The sequence below is a fragment of the Pterocles gutturalis genome, unplaced genomic scaffold (genome assembly GCF_000699245.1).
Source record: "Pterocles gutturalis isolate BGI_N339 unplaced genomic scaffold, ASM69924v1 scaffold6850, whole genome shotgun sequence".
NCBI classification, from domain to species: domain Eukaryota; kingdom Metazoa; phylum Chordata; class Aves; order Pterocliformes; family Pteroclidae; genus Pterocles; species Pterocles gutturalis.
In genome coordinates, this window is record NW_010138123.1 from 3289 (window position 1) to 21011 (window position 17723).

Here is a 17723-nt window from a genome sequence, read left to right on the forward strand (position 1 = left end):
ACCAAATTAGTCCCAAATTACACAAAATGTGTCTTCATTCTCTATCACTAAAAGCAAAGGATCTTTTAATACTAAACTTATAGTAAAGAGTTTCACTCTGATGGAAGAATATTTTTAGAATGGCAGAAGGTACACCAAGCATGCATTCCCATCTGAAGCAGGAATTTAGCACTTGTTCGCAATACCAGTTTAAAATTAACCAGTGGTTAGCCACTAAAACTCAGTCTCACAGCTGAGACCACTACAACTAGAAGTGTTTTGTATATAAGCCTTACTTCTGAAAGTTAGCAAGTCACTGCTAGTTCCTGAAGGACCTGGTGAATGACAGAGCCCTTTTTATTATTATTTATCTGTCTGCATTCTTGCTGGACGTGCACCTACAAAAGTTCTTAATGCTTTCATGAAATCCACCCACAGCTTCTTAACTAGGGACTTCAGAGTCCACAGTTGCTCTACTAGTTTTTTAAATTGTGGTCAGCTGTGATGCAATATTAAAGTAGCTAACTAAAAGCACCTGGCTTGGGTGTCCCCTATAGGTCAGCCTGAAACAATAGAGAAGTGAAGAAATCTCACATTTTTTAAAAAACCAATTCACTATTTTTAAGTATATGTAGATTGAATACATGTATCTGGCTGCCTAGATTTGAGCTGTGTTATAGAAGCATGTATATTTTTCACAATTTCCTTTTTTTTTAAATCTTAATTCCATATTTTCCATAAAACTACTACAAACTTTACAGTTCATCTCTCCATAGTGGAATTATTGAAAGACAATAATATAATAAAGATCTTCCTTATGAGGACCTCATAAGTGAGGAAACAGCTTCATAAAATAATTTTAGCTTAGCACCCCAGACTACTCTTTTTTCTGATATTAAAAATGAAGTGTTATTTGTAAAGGCTTTAGTAACAAGTTAAAATAAAATTATCAGCAAATTCAGTTTTCAAATTGGAGATGATGACGACAACTACTGCACATTTCCTTTCAAGACGTTACCAAAAGGATGATCTAAACAGAAGTTGTCCCATTCAGCTATTTTATTGAAGATATTAATGCATATTTCACTAATTTGAGCGCACACAAAGAATAAGCAAATAAAAATATTTAAACAAAACAGGCCAGTGGCTAAATTAGGTCACCACTGGAAAAAAAAAAAACTATAACAATTGCTGCCTGTCACTGGTCTCATGAAAGTTTTTTCGGGAAAAAAAATGAGTGCTTTCTCCAAACGTGATAAACCTGAATTAATCACTGAGGCACGTACTACTGACCAAATATGCTTTTCTAGGATATGTAGAACACTGATTTGGCATTTCATAATTTCACCTTAAAAGTAGATTTTACTTAATATTTGTTAGAGTTTATCACAAGAATTCCAAACTCAACAATGACAGCAACAATCACTTACTTCTCAGATTTCCCATTCCAGGAGTCAGGCTCATTCTGGGAGGCAATGTGCTGTGATAAGGTGGAGTAGTGCTGAATAAGATATCATTTGGCAAGGCCTGGTCTAGCATTGAACTTCGAGAGCTAGCATATGAAGATCCTCTCCGATTGCTACATATACTCTCATCAGATAGGGTACGATAAAGTGTCTTCCGTGGAGAAAGGTTTCCATAAAATGAAAACTAAACAGCAAATATGAAGATACAAGAACACACATTACTGGTCAAATAATTCACACAATCATAATCCATCATCAGTTCTTGGGAGTACTTTTCTGGACAGGCATTCTGGAATTCTTGAGCTAATACAGAAGATCAGAGATTTGTTTCCGCATATCAGATCTACTAGGGTCTCAAAAGAGTTGCTGAATTGCATTTTCATCCTTCCTCTTGATATTTTGGAACATATCACCGTGAATTAATCAGATACTGTAGTTTTATTAATTCTGAAATGTTAAATGAAACCTCCATAGCTTTATGACAGCAATGTTTTCCAGAAATATATATGAGGTTACCAACTCTGACAACATTTATTCAAGACTATACATAGTACTGTTTGATTTTAATTTGAAATCACTACACTTTAATATAAAACATTCTGAACCGATATATGGTGCAATATAACTCATTGGATGATAAAAGTGACTTGAGACACTGCATCTCTCCAGATACCACAAAATAGGCTTAGAAAAGAGGATAATAGAGTTCTGTGAAAACTGTTGATACTTTTCAAAAAGTTACTTAAACCACAACCCAAATATCTACAGTAAAACAAGATGTTACTGTATTGTAAAACTGGGCAATTTCACTTCATAAGTCCTTCAGCACTGCAAATGCAGTTATTCTTTACATCTACAAAGGTCAGTTATTGCCTTAATTATTCTAACTGTGTCCTGTCCTATTTTCTTTGTAATTGATTATGAGTTGCACACACCCTGTGCAGAATGTATGCTTAAGAGTGATAGTTTTTCAAAATAGTGAATATTGCATAGAATAAAATATATCTACATTGCTGTATTTCTGACAAAACTTGCTCACTGATGAATACTTCTAAAAGGAACATACAGAACTACTCAATCATGCCACAAGACACAGTCTTTACAAAATACTAAAATACACTTCATAGTGCTACTTCAGGAAAGGATCTGTCTTGATGACAATACTGAACATGCTCTATCGTTAGAATGCTTAACTACATCCCAGAGAAAATCGAGTGAGATATTTGGATTCTAATCTAGGAAAGCATCAAAATACTCCATCAGTTCTAGAGATTTTCCTGAAATAGATATGGGCCATGGGAATAAACATAATCCAAAACTTTAACACACACATAAAAGAATCACAGCAATGGACATAAGCAGCAACCCTAAATTAATGGATAGAGGACATACACAGCATCCTTAAATGAATGGATATATGGTACACTTCTATAAGCAGTGCTTAAAGAACATGAAAAGACCCTGAGCATAATTAGGGACCACGCTGGGCAAGTGATTAAAAACCTTCACCCTCTAAATGTAAGGGTCTCTGATCCTCTTTCCTGCACTTGAGATTCCCAGCAAGCATCCTGCTGCAATTCTTGGCTGTTACTCAAGTGTCCCAACCTTTTACTGCATCTTCTGTTTAAAAAGGTTGGTCAATAGTTATCCAAACATGTTGAATGTTAATTGTTGGAGCTTTACAAAGTTCCATTTCAGAGTGTGACAAAAATTAAACATTACCTAGAGGGCTCATTACTCCCTGATCTATGAATAACGTAAAAGCAAACCAAACTAAAAATGTGATTTAATTCTGTAGAATCTTATATATTCAGAAAATTCTTTCATGGCTTCGCTGTCAAAGACAACTGACTCGCCTATACCAAGATTACTGCCCTCTATGAAAGCATAATCAAAGACTGGATGCTGTTGAATCCTATGGCTGGGGATCCCCTGTCAGTCAGGCATATGGCCCCTCACACTCAGTGAGCTTTTGTTTGGGAGTCTTGCGGGGAGAAGGGACAGCAGTAGTTTATCTCAGGATGGCCACACCTCCTCACTCCTTCTTGTTTCCTTATTTAGGTAGCCAGAAATATTGGCAGCTCTTGAAATCATCACAGAAAACCAATCATTGTATCAATCATAAAAACCTCTAGGACATTATTCATGAAAATTCAAACACATATAACATATTTAACATACTGTACTTTAAAAAAGTATATATTATCCAAATTTTAAATTCAACTCTGCACTTAGAGGATTCACATGTGTTCCTTTTGTTCAGATGTGATGATGATGCTATTTAGCACATTGTATAAACACATGGGTGGGTTAAGAGATCATTGAGTAAATATCAAAGTGTGACAATTATCTCAAGTAATTTAATTGCTTTCTGCTTTATTCCACATTAAGCACAGAATTCAGAATCATGTATACTTTGGGGAGTAGTAAATTTTATGTTCTCTATCCACTTTTTGTAAACTTTTAAATATTACTGATTGTCTTCATACTATAAAGATCAGATGTAGGCTCTCCACTAGCCTTCTGAGCAGTTGCCACTGACACCTACATGAAACAGTGATTCGGACTTCAAACAGTATTGTTGGTACTGAGTATCACAGGGCAGGGGAAAGCAGGCTACTTTTATTCATGTGCCTTAATACTATATGAGGTGTATAAACGTAGGCATCCAACCTTGAAAACGTTACTTTTAACCTTCATAATTATAGTTAAGTTGCTCAACCTGCACCTGTCTCTGCTCCAGTTAAGCAAAGATACACTTAAACAAATACTGTATTTCATACATAATCGTCAAACTGGATACTTATTTTATATTGTGGGGAAAGAGACTTTGGGACTTATGGTCAGTATTTATAGCATCCCCATGGAATATACTTAGCTTGTACAAAATGAAATTGCCTTCTCTGTAGCAATTTTGGAATACCAGAAATTCATTTCTAAGGTAACTGTGTCTGAGATACAAAGAATCAAAGAAAGTAGCTAACCCTTCTTCTCCCCTCCTCCACAGAGAAACTGTCTGGCAGCATCAGCTTCAGAAAATCATCTTTGGACAAAAAAAAAAAAACGGCATTCCGCACGGAAGTTGGGAGGGGCCTCGATGCAGCCACAGCATCAATATCATCATACACTCTGTTGAGACAATTGGTGTTTTTAGTAAGAGAAGCAATAGTGCCCTTGGACTTGAAAGACTGCATTCATTTTCAGTCACAAAGTAAAAATTGCTAGAATTATCTCCTGACACCACACATTCTTCTTTAGAACATTTTTCAATAGTTTTATATTCATGAAACTGTTTGTGGGTCCAAAAAAAATTCTTAAACCACTGCATAATGCGCGTTTCTCCTAGCTTGCCTCTCTCTTTTTTTTTTTTTTTACACACAACACTTCTCTATTGTTAAAGTTGTATTTACAACAACATTTCCAATAGTTCACCACAAAATATTTTAACTTTTACTTCCTTAGTAAGTAAGACAAATCAATATTATATAATGTGATATTACATCCAGCTTCACAATCTGGCAAAATTACTGGGGTCATCAATGGCAATGTTTGAAGTGCATTTGTAATCAATTGTGCCATGTGCCAAGTATGTTTTATTATCAACAATTTCACAAAGCTCTTTAAGTAAATAAAACAGCTGTCTTCCTTAATTATCAGCATATAAAAATGTATTTACAGTCAACAAAGACTGCCAAACTGAATTATTATCTTTCAGCTTCCTTCCAGTGAGAAAGGTTAGAGAGATAATTGTAACAGTTTACTCTGGAAATGCAGTTGAAGGAACCGGAGATTCACAATCCCACAGAACATACATTTGAAGCCATTACCTACTGCCAAGAGCAGCATAATCAGTGACTCCATCTTCAGCAGAGAGGAAACAAGCTTTGCTACAGTTAAGTGTAATTCTCAGTGAATTATATCCTACAGTGGCACAACATTCAGCAATTGACCTGATTTTCATCATCACTGCTAATTAGAGATATTTTATTTCAACATAATTATCCTTAGAGAGACATCTCCCCTCTGTGATGTATAGAAAGCTTTCCTAGAAAGAAAGGGGCAAAGCAATGCTCTATGCCACAGAAAAATATGAAAATATTTTCTGATACATGAAGTGCTGCCATATTCAATTAATATTTCTTAAATAGAACTAGCTCTTGAAGACACTTTTCTAAATTGACATGGTTTCAGTCTAAATTACATGATGCATTTGGGAATTTTGTTTTAAGAGTTCCCTTCAAAATAAAGAGAAATCGTTTCAGGAGTTCAACAAATTCAAAATGGAAAAAATTTGTGGGAATCAATGAAGTTACCACTTTTTAAGTGCAATACTACTACAACTGAACAATTTAAGCAATTAAAACATTGGAGGGAAAAAAAAATGAAATCACCAGTACAATAACCAGGAAGATAGTAGCATCTTCTACTTTTGAAAATCAGGAAGTTAAGAGCTTAACTTCAGGCTGATATATCATAGTACATACATTCTAGATTATAGTTTAAAATATTAATCTTATGATAAATATGCATATATATGCAATATGAGATATTAGGTGCAAATAACCCATTCCCATTAAACAAAGAGTAATCCTACACTAAAGATTTGAAAATCAGGTACTGTATGTCATCTTTTCAATGTATCGAGATACAAAGGGCTGACTATGATTTACTGAGAGACAGAACTCACACACAAAAAGAAAGCAAGGAGCTTATCAGACAAGATGATTTTGAAGATAACAGGAATTTAAAGGTAGTTTCAAATAGTTGATTCGAACACTACTTCTGACTGCTGCAGCACTGGGAAAGTATTCTCTATCTACATTTGAGATACTGCATCTTTTCCTTTGAGAGCAAGCCTTTTTCTTTCACCTAAGAACACACTCCTCATGAGCTATGCCTGCATTAAGCTGTACATATGGCTATTTGTTAGAACCACTCTGAATATTTTTGTCTAAATGTCACTTGCTAAAAAAATAAAAAAATACCAAAGAACCACTAGAATACTTCCAGCTGGCACTACTTTTTCTTAACAGTCTGACAGAGGTCACTGATAAGTTTATGGTCATCTCTCTCATCTGTCACGTATTAGCTGATGTAAAAGGTACCAAAGTAGTGAAGTTTAATACAGAAACGTCAGGAAGTAAGCTTTTTCCAACTAACTAAAGTTCCTGTAGATTAACAGAAAAGGTCTTTAGGACCTTAATAAAACTGTAGCTTCTCAATTATTTCCTAGAGATTGAAAATTTAAATTCAGAATAACACATGCATTTTTGCATACACACGCTTTCAGAAATTTCTATCACCTTGCTTTACTTGACACATGGGAAAAAAAACCAGCTGGATAGAACAGAGGAGAAAACAGTATCCTGAAGTTATTGTCTTTTTTTCTATTGCTGGATATATGTCTGACACATAAAGACACAATTAAAAGTGAGAGAGTTAGTAATTTTTCATTTTTCTATATTATTTTAGAATTTATTTTCATTACCCTTTTTCCCCCAAGAAAGCTAAACAGACTTCTTACTCATGGCATTCAGAAACTTCAGATTCTTCAGGTGTAGGACTTCCTTCCGATTTTTTCCATCCAATGACATATTTACTCACTGCTCCTTGCCTGTGGTACGGTTTTGAAACTGACCCAACCTGTTGACCACTATTCTGCGACACTATATAGACTTTGGAGGTATCCAGGGAGCCACTCTTTTTAGAGCAATGTGTTGATGGGCTTCCTGAATGATGTGACCCACTGCAAAAGTAAAGAAAACATACAAAAGCAACAAATGAAATCTGCTATATAACCACAAATCAGAAACGCTTCACCTGATACGCAGCTATAATTCTTAAGGTTAAATTTTTCTCCAGGTTAAAATCAAGGGAGCGATATTGGTAGAGTAATTTTCTACATACCAGCAGCATATACATTAAAGCTCTTTGAGAACAGAACTGTGATAAGTTTCTAAAACAAGTAATTTATATAATTCAACTTGCTGAAATGCTAATGCAAACTGATAGGGATTAAAATTAAAAGATGAAGTTAAAGACATATACATAGAATCTGGGCATGTAATTTTAAGTAAGTATGTGCATACACATTATTAACAGTATAATTCCTCTTAAATCAAGAACTACATAGGGAATTACACCAAATATTTCTCCAATCATAAACTTCTGTGCTTTTCCACGTCATGTTAATTTTATCATTTCGTGCAAGTTTAAACTGTGTCTTTCATTCAGTACCACTGAGAATTTAATATTAACAGAAGTAAATTTCAGTTTAACAAAAACAGTCCTCTGGATAATTTTAATAGCCTCTTCTATTATGAATAATAGCACTCGTAGGGACTAATGAAACCTTTTACTGAAGACTCTCAAAATTATTTAAAATAAACTAAAGCAAACACTTCACTGAAGAATAATTTCTTCTTTTCATCTTGCAGGGAAGTAACCGAAGCCATAAACCAAGTACCTTGCCTAAAATCAGAGGCTGGAACTTGAAGCAGCAGCTCTTAACCTTCATTGTTGGTCTACAAATACCAAATGCTATCTTTTAATCTAATCCCAAAAGCACTGGATTAATTTACAGAGGACCAGAAGGCATTGCTGAAAGTGTAACAGACATGTCTACTTTGCTGTCCATGCAGAGTCAAATACAAGCAACACACAAGCATAAATGTCATTAGATCAAACTAAAATGCCTACTGTGGAAGAAAGTTGAATCATTAAGGCAATGGATTAATAATTTTGATCACAGTTAGTAGGTGCAATTAATCGTACAAACAATTTATTAAAATAAATTTTAAAAAGCTTAAAAAGTTAAAAGCCCTTTTTTTCTTGCTCTCCTTGCAAATATGCAAAGAAATGATGTAAAGATGGCCAGTTATGACACATTGAAATCTAAAGATGAAGTAAACATTGAAGCACAATGTAAAATACATATCAGATCAACAGCAAGGACATTATACAGAGGATTTTAGATTTCTATAACTAAATTTAAGAAAAACTGGGCATTCAACTTCATTCTGTAGGTTTTAAATACGGGAATATTTTTTGAAGTAAAGAAATAAAATGCCTATAAAAGCTTGGTACTGGATAGTGAGTTCATGGTTGGACAGTTGGAACACAGTATATATTTTTAGGATTCAAAAGATGGTCTATGTAAGAAATAAAGCAAAACTAAAAGCAATGAAGATAAGCTGTTTCAGCTACATAACATGAAGGTATTTGGTAATTCATGTGCATAATTAACATAAAATAAGAGAGCTAAAACCACTAATAACAGAGCTGTGAGACATAACATTGTACATAGGTCAAGTTAGTCTTGTAGTTTGAGATACTGTTTCACACAGCAGGTTTAATTCTGTAAGTCTTACTCAGACCCTATAACATTGAATTTTTTCAGGAGGTTCTTCATCTGATGGTATTAGAGAATCAGGCCAGTATCTTTCAACCAACCAACATCTTTCCTGTGCATTACACTTTATCTATTCAGTAAACAGAATACAATTTTAATAAAGAAATGCTGCATTTATAGATCAATTACTTTCCACCAGTCTGTGGGTAGTTTCCTGAAGTTTTACACTGTTTAGATATGACAGAACAAATTTACTACTTAATATTAATAAAATAATTGTGAATTAATGCCTCAATAGTGTCAGAATTTGTTACAGATTAAGAAGAAATACAAACTCGCTGTCAGACCAGCTGGAAAATACATATAGGATTCAGCAGTAGATATCACATACTTATATGTTAACTCAACTTTCTTATGTCTATTTGAACATGTCATTGTTGCAGCATCACAGCTACAAAATGAGATTTTTATCACTAATGTACGACTGTGGGTGCTATGTAGGTGATACCAGCTTTTAAACCCAACTGCAAAATTATTTATTACTCCAACATGATTTGAAAGACATTTAATCAAAGTTCAAATAAAACAGTTTGGTCATAAAACACAACTCTGACATATTTCTACAGCAAAAGTATTTGGCAAACAGATTAGAAGGTTATCACTTGAAAACACTGCTATTGCCAAAGTGGAATTGGGCAATCCTAACGTGAGCTGTCATCTCAACTACAATTACTATTTTTGAAATGCCTGGGTAAATCCCTTAAAATCTCTATTTTTTTTTTTTTTATTTTTAATTAATCCATAAAATGTTTATTCCACAGAAGTGAGCAGCATATCACTCAATGGCTGCCTGGCACTTTAAACATGACAGCTGCCACACCAAGTGCTGTGAATACATATTCTAGCCATTAGAAATCTATTTCAGCTCATAATGATGATGTCCTAGAAGCTCTGAGCTTATTTCTAGCACTGTAGAAGTCTCAATATATAAAATTAAATCTCAACACACATAAAGCAAAGTAAATCTGGAGTGTCTACATTATCACGGGGGTAGTGAAAATATGAAAGCATTTACCTAGTTTTCACAATAGCCTATACAATAATCTACACTATCTTCTACAACTTGTCAAAAAAAAAAATCTAGAAGTCAGAGCAAGCATACAAGACTAATTCACTCATGTCAAGCATATAAAGAAATGAAGATACAGACTATTATTTGGTTATTTTCCTGTACTGATTGACATTGAAAACATAAAAATTAGAAGAAAGGAAGAACAAAAAAATTCCTTCCATACTTTACAGAGTAAAAGCCTTAACACAGAGACCAAAGCTTCAGCTTCAAAGTCACCATAAAATGGGAACTGAGAGATAAAGGCAACCAGCTGTAAAAGTGTACTTTCAAAAGTTTGCTTTACAACAGATGTACCATGCACGCATTCCACTGCTAACAGAAAGAAGAGCTGAACATCAATCAGAAATTCTGTTCAACAAACAAAATTGTAAAGCATACATCAAAATAATGTAAATTAGGGGAATGGTATGCAATGCAGTTTCACTACTTGTAAAAATCGTCCATCCCTTTATGTCAAAATTGTCCATTGCAATTTCTCTGATTTCCCTCAGCATTAACTGCTGGGTAATCTGTTGCACTGTACTAAAAAAAGGTTTCATGAAATAATTTTAGGTGCAGACTTCACTCTTACTCACAGATGTTTCCCAACTTTAAAAGCCTAAGCAATGTGCACAAGGCCACATATAAAGTCTCCATCAGATCTAGGAGTAAGGCTAGCTATGCTTTTTAGGTAGACTCATCAAAAATTGCCTGAAAATTGCTCATATAGGCATTTACATACAACAAAACAAAAAAAATTGGTTCAGTGCACTTTCAACGAAAGCTAAGCAGAATACCAACAATGAAAACCAGTTCCCTCTATGTTAATCTATAATGCGTAATCCCTAATTTGTAAGAAACATACCTGGAGTGAGAGGAGATTTCACTTAGGTCTCCCATACTGCCTTCAGCTGTATGACTGGTAGAAATAGCAGAGGCATAGCTATGAACAGCATAGATTTTAGCTGGATCATCATCTGGCCCAGGAGTTTCAGAAGATTCGGTCCACTGCTCAGTACGGCAATGTACTCCGGACCTGCTGCCAGCGAGGTGCAAAGGGGCCAGAAGAGGAGCAGGCATGCAGGGAGCTGTATCAATTCCACTGTCAGTAGAAGCGCCCTTTATGTACGTTAACCCAAGCAGCTCAGGATCCATCAGATCTCCAGAACCAAAGTGTTTTTCGTCACTATTGCTGGATGTATTACTGGATAGGGTGTTGCTGCTTGAGTGGCTTGAACAGCTTTTGTCACCAATCTTAACAAAGAGAAAACAAGCAAAAAAAGATCCTCCTCAAGTTAAATAGCAAAATATTTCTTTTTATATAAATTGCTGAATTTGTGCAATTCAAAACCATTTTATTAATTTTTTTACAGTGTGCTATAACTGCAAAGTATAAAAAGAGCTAATTATAACACCAGTTTCTATCAAATGAATTGCACAACTGGCTAGACACATTAAAGGTGAATGTCACCGCAAATAAAAAGGCTCCAGTTCCATCTTCTATGGCAAATCTTAAGATCACATTTGAATTTTCTGTTTATAGGACTATCCATAAAATTGCATTTCTGAACAGTTAAAATAAGCATTTGTTAAAGCTAAAAGTCACAGAATCACAGAGAGTTAGAGATTGGAAGGGACCTCGAAAGATCACCTAGTCCAATCCCCCTGCCGGAGCAGGAACACCTAGATCAGATCACACAGGAACGCATCCAGGCGGGCTTTGAATGTCTCCAGAGAAGGAGCCTCCACAACCTCTCTGGGCAGCCTGTTCCAGTGCTCTGTCACCCTCACCGTGAAGAAGTTTTTTCTCATATTCAAGTGGAACCTCCTACGTTCCAGCTTGAACCCATTGCCCCTTGTCCTATCACTAGATGTCACAGAGAAGAGCCTGGCTCCATCCTCCTGACACTCACCCTTCACGTATTTATAAACATTAATTAGGTCACCCCTCAGTCTCCTCTTTTCCAGGCTAAAGAGACCCAGCTCCCTCAGCCTTTCCTCATAAGGGAGATGCTCCATTCCCTTAATCATCTTTGTGGCTCTGCGCTGGACTCTCTCCAGCAGTTCCCTGTCCCTCTTGAACTGAGGGTCCCAGAACTGGACACAATATTCCAGATGCGGTCTCACCAGGGCAGAGTAGAGGGGGAGGAGAACCTCTCTCGACCTACTGACCACCCCCCTTCTGATACACCCCAGGATGCCATTGGCCTTCTTGGCCACGAGGGCACAGTGCTGGCTCATGGTCATCCTGCTGTCCACCAGGACCCCCAGGTCCCTCTCACAATCTCACATTCTACTGTGAATCTGAAAAACACTGAAGACTGAATTATCCTTGGTTTTTTCTCAGTGTGGGTGAAATATGCATCTTATTGGATTAAATCCAATTGGACGTGTGGCTAGTTAAATTGAAGCCAATTGCAATGTATGTGTACCAGATGAAAGTAACTTAAGGCTCTAAGCTAAGCACGGCTATTGAAGTGGAATAATTATGTCAGGCATTTGTGTCAATAAAGTTGGGGGGTTTTGTTGGGTTTTTTTAAGAGATTTTACAAAAAATTGGATTAATTTATCTATGTGACAGAGTGGCCAGAATAAGGGCACATGGACTTCTATTAGGTAGAATGTAAGCGGGAAGGGTGACTCACTTTTTTATAAGATGCCCCTCCTAGCACATACATACAAACATAGCTGTTGCTCATACATTAAAGCAAGTGAGACAAGGCAGCCTTTCCAGAAATGATACCTCTATCCATATGGAAATTAACAGGCCTCAAAATTTGAGAAAATTATTTTAGAAAAAAAAGGAGGGGTAACATTTTCATTCATTCTAACCTTTACAAGATGGTTGTCACCTCAGAAACAATGGAACAATTGATAAAAATACAATGAGCACTTTTTCCAAGGAGAGGGACTTGGAGAAAGGTGTTTAGAGAAAAGATATGTCACTTCTCACTGCAAATGTAAAATGGATCCAAAGTGGAAAGAAACAAGGTGTGTGTGGCAGGGGGAGAAGTACAAAGGCATAAAATTAACTTCAGAAAATGTATTGCATTCCCAAAAATTTCCTGTATGTTGCTGAACGTACACACTTAGGCACCTTCTGATCCTGCAAGCAGCAGAGAACTGGACAAGAGCTATTGATACAGATATTTTGAACTGCTCAAAGTTCGCTGTGCCAACAGTTCAAGATCATTGTGTGCATTTCCTTGTGCCAAGAGAAATCATTGTATGAAAGATCAGCATGGCCATAATTGTTATACATTGTTAAAGCTTGTGTCATGGAGCAAGATAAAAAAAAACAAAACATCAGCAGGTATATGATATTTACTGCAGGAGAACAAACAGAGCCTGAAGACAGGAAGAGAGCCAGTGAAGTTCCTCCCATCCTCCTTCCCCCAAGCTAAAACTAATAAAAAGATAGCATAGTCTTTTTTTCTAATGGTTAAATATTTTACAGGGTTGTTGTACATCTGCTGTAGCCCTCAGTGTGCATTTCACTGGTTGGCAGAGAGTCATATGGCAAACTAAGCTGAACAAAAAGGGGATGCACAAGAGAACATTAAAAACTTATTTACAAGGTGATGATGTTTTTTTCTGTTTTACAGCATCCAACAACAAAACAGCCTAATTTTATTAGTATTATCTTTATAATAATGCTGGTTCTTACTTTGTGTGATATAGTTCTTATATACCTGCACTACACATATATATACACTGGCAATCACAAACATAAGTCCATTATGAAATCTTATCTTCAGATCCCCACCATCCTAAGAGCATGAGAGCTGCCATTAGCATAAAACTCTGATTGAAGTTAAGCAAACACATCATTTAACCTTGGTATGGCTCTGTTTAATACTGATCATTACACACACTGCTATAGCTTCCTGTCAATTTAGGCTTAAGGTAAAAGAAAGTACTTTTGTCTTCATGTGCATAATTCTAAAGCATGATTCTGGGTAAAACAGTACTTTTTTCAGGAAGTATCAAGCTAGATTCTCATAAGATATCAATGTACATACGATGAGAAACTGGCCTCATATTCTTACTAATACAAGCGTACAGATTCCTACTATATAGAGCAGGTTTTTCGATGTAACAAACACAAAAAAACAGAAAAAGACCATGCATATCATTGGTGTACTTTCCATCACTAAGTCACTGAGGATTTTGCCATTACTGAAGACAAGCCACTAAACTAGGTAGACTGGAAAACTGTTCAGCATTCCCAATATACAAATGACATTTTTATAGTGCTTATTGATAATTATACTACTTTGGTATTTCACACAATGTGACAAGAGGTACGGTGAATATAATTTTTTTAAATGATATAAAATACTTTACAGATTAAGCAAGCCAGTATAAATGAAGCTGGTAAATACACAGCTGAATGTACACTTTTTACTAGTTTCATCTCCTCAATGTCCCAAACCCAAGCCCTTGTTGAGTTCTTAGTTCATAAACACAGATTAAGCATACTCAATTCACCCACAAATTGGTGAGCATACTATTTGCCTCCCAAAATACACAGTGGTCTTCATAAATTTCTAAAATGTATTTTTAAGGGTGTCTTTGTTCAGTTGTTTGGTTTTTTTCTTTCCCTTAGAGTTTAGAATTACATCCAAGTAAAAGACTTACATGTGAAAGTTTGTTGGGCGACTCCTTGCCACTGCCTTCTTTCTGTAAAGCCCGGTCTTTGTAGGAGCTCAGGACTTTAGACGATGGTGCATGCCACTTGGTTTCTGCCATAAATAATTGTGTTTTAATTTCTGAATGCTAAAAAGATGAGTATACTGTACAAAGAAAAAAGGCACATGGCTTAGCATCAGGTTTCAAACCTGTACACTCTTTGGAATCACAGATGTGTATCTTTGCAGAGTTGCCCAAGATCCAGTTTTTTCAATGACAATTAAATGAAGTTCCACCTGCTTTTCATCATTCATGAGGCTTTCTGAAGTTCAGGAGTAGTTTGTTCCAAGAATTACCTAAATATCCCACCCCTGTTAGACTGTCTCTAACAGTCCCCGGTTTCATTGTCTCATTACCTGCTCTTTGTGTATCAAACCTCCACATCAGAAAGTGTCTGCACTTAACAGGCACTGCATTGCAAAGAACATTTATTTTTAAGATAGTGTTTTTTATTACCAGAATGTCTAGTTCCTTCCAAAGTTTCCTCTCGTTCTCTGCCTCCTTCACACTCCAGTGAGCCTGAACCTTGGTGGTGTTCGTGGAGCAAAGGGGACTGGCACCTTTTAATGTAAGCAGAAAATTGAGCTGTTTGGGTTTTTTTCCTGGAAAAATATTTACATAATGAACAGCAACACTTTTTACTCTTCAAAGCAAATATTTTGTAAGTGATTTGCTTAAACAACCATCATCCCCCCCACCAAGCAAGTATAGTAACATTTCCAAACACTGCATGGAAAGATTTACATGCAATTTTTTCAACAGCACGCTGCTATATCTTAAGTGTGAACAGGCCAAGAAGACACTGAACTTCAAGAAGAAATGCATTCTTGGGGCTATATATCCAAAGGTTTTTGCAATGGAGAACTATGGTAATGTACGCTTAACTGCTTTATGAACTAAGCCCCACAGAAAGTAACTCTGTAGTTTTGCAGGTTTTCACACACGGAACATCTAAGCTAGTACCAGGTCCATTGCTTTGTTTTGTATTGCAGAAGTTAAATTGTTTCACAAAGCAAAACACTAAAACCAAGGTTGCTATTAGAAATAACTGTGTGATGGGAAAATGACACAAGATGCATTGTCACGTGTTCACTGTCCAAAAAATTGCTATAGTTTTATTGGAATTATTAGTGTCTATTTAGCTGCCAAAGAGTTCATTGAGTATTCTGAAATTCCTTGAGGAGTCTCCAAAGATATTGCCTATGTATGTGCTACATGGAATATCTTATCCACAAAGTCATGCCAAAGCAATATTAAGCTTACAGACAAGGAGTCAAGCTCATGTTTTCAATATTCATGTTTTTTTTCTGAAAAGTAGCTTCTGAAAGCCAAGTGGCAAGTCTATAATGCTTTTATATGATGCTATGTAGATACTGCCATAGCTCAACATTTTGTAACAGGAGTGATTTTGGCAGCTATATTTACACAACAAAGTGATAAATTTAAAGTAGAACAGATATCTCACATAATATTCTTATAACATGGTCAGTACATTGGGTGGTCTTTTATACAGAGAGTGCTAGATTTTGAAACTTCAGCACGAAGGGATTAACAGGGATGTGAAAGAACTATCTATATACTGCAGCTGCCTTTTAGGGAGAAGAGACCTCTGGAAGAGTGCTACTTTTTTGAGGAGAGATGCCAGGGAATGGATGCCACTGGAACAAGCATAGTGGGAAATAAAACTTTTGAAGACCATAAAGATTTTTTTTTTACATCAAATACCCTTCCATTGAAGCAAAAGGAGGTGAAACTACTATTTTATTTGAGTTCTGAGCTACTAGCTGAAAAAGGGAAAACAAACCTAAGAACTGTCTGTTATTTATCTGAATTGTAAAATAACAATTTGGTCCTAAAGAGTTAAAACCGTATTGGCATACACGTGACATTAAAGATCAGTAAAGCTGTACATCGTAAAATATACCAACAGATTTTGCAATTAACTCTATGATATAGAACATCCACATAAATTTTGCTTCAGAAAGAAGATGCATGGGAGCTATACTACGATTTAAAAAAAAGAAAAATTCACCAATACCCGTCATATCCTACTTGCTGTCTCCACTGGCTTCTCCCACTGGGTCCTGGGTCACTGGAGGAGGACTGGTTGCTTGGAGAACTTCTGTAATATTAACTAGAGTCATTAACACTGCACTGAGGTATTTGTGGGGTTACAGATCGGAACTGGGCTCCTTTTATAAAATACATTCACTTTACAAATAATGCAGATGCAGTATGTACACTTAATTATATTGATTTGGGGAATTTACAGTTTTATCTTAGTTTCATAAAATGTAATAAGGTATTTTAAAAGTATATTATTTATTTCATCACTAATAAAATATTTCCAATTCAATATATAAAAAAAGGCACAAAAAGAGAAAGACCAATCCTATTTTCCTTACATATAGTTTTATTTCTGAACAAGTGGGATTACTCAGGAGGCACAAAAAGAGAGACCAGTCCTATTTTCCTTACAAATAGCTTTATTTCTGAACAAGTGGGATTACTCAGGAGTCAGAGCAGCTGATTAGGTTTCTAAATCTACGTGTGGGAAGCTCTCATGATGTATCAGAAATGATTGTTAATTGCTTTGCATGTATTCCAATTTTTAACATAGTAATTTAGAAGAATACCAATTTTTTATTTTATTAATTATTTGCCACAGAAGAACAATAAGAAAACATTTTAATGAATAGTATTATTTTGTACTTATTATTTAAACTTTTGAGCCTCATGTCTTAACAAAGTCTCTAACTACTCTCCATGGATTTCCAGCCAGTTGAAATGGAATGTTCAAATTTGGTTTTTGGTCACTCCACTATCCTTCACTTCTGTGTATATCAGCCCATAACTGCAACACAATCTCGCTGTATTTCCCTTCACATTATGGTGAACTCCCTGTATTTTCCTTCTTTTTTTTATTTTTTCGTATCTTTTATTTTTTTAAAGGTTATATGTAGAAATGATTGTATGTACTCAGGGAAGAGGTCAAAAGAGATGGTTCTGGATTTAAGCACAATACTTTCCCAAGGACATGACATACAATAAGCAACTTTACTGTTCAGCTTGAAAATTCTAAAGACATTAGCTATTATATTTTGTCTAACAGTCAAATATGCAT

General features: G+C 35.6%; 1 protein-coding gene across 1 annotated transcript in view; it reads right to left on the bottom strand.

Annotated features, from left to right (window-relative positions):
- Positions 1 to 1409: 1409 nt before the first annotated feature.
- Positions 1410 to 17723, bottom strand: part of SIPA1L2 (signal-induced proliferation-associated 1 like 2) — a gene marked incomplete at both ends in the record, with an annotated part of 49192 nt that continues 32878 nt past the window's right edge. The window contains 7 exons of the mRNA XM_010082852.1: positions 1410 to 1629; positions 4430 to 4574; positions 6970 to 7191; positions 10773 to 11161; positions 14549 to 14652; positions 15056 to 15159; positions 16638 to 16721. Of these exons, the coding sequence (XP_010081154.1) occupies positions 1410 to 1629; positions 4430 to 4574; positions 6970 to 7191; positions 10773 to 11161; positions 14549 to 14652; positions 15056 to 15159; positions 16638 to 16721 (1268 nt within the window). The remainder of the gene's footprint in view (positions 1630 to 4429; positions 4575 to 6969; positions 7192 to 10772; positions 11162 to 14548; positions 14653 to 15055; positions 15160 to 16637; positions 16722 to 17723) is intronic.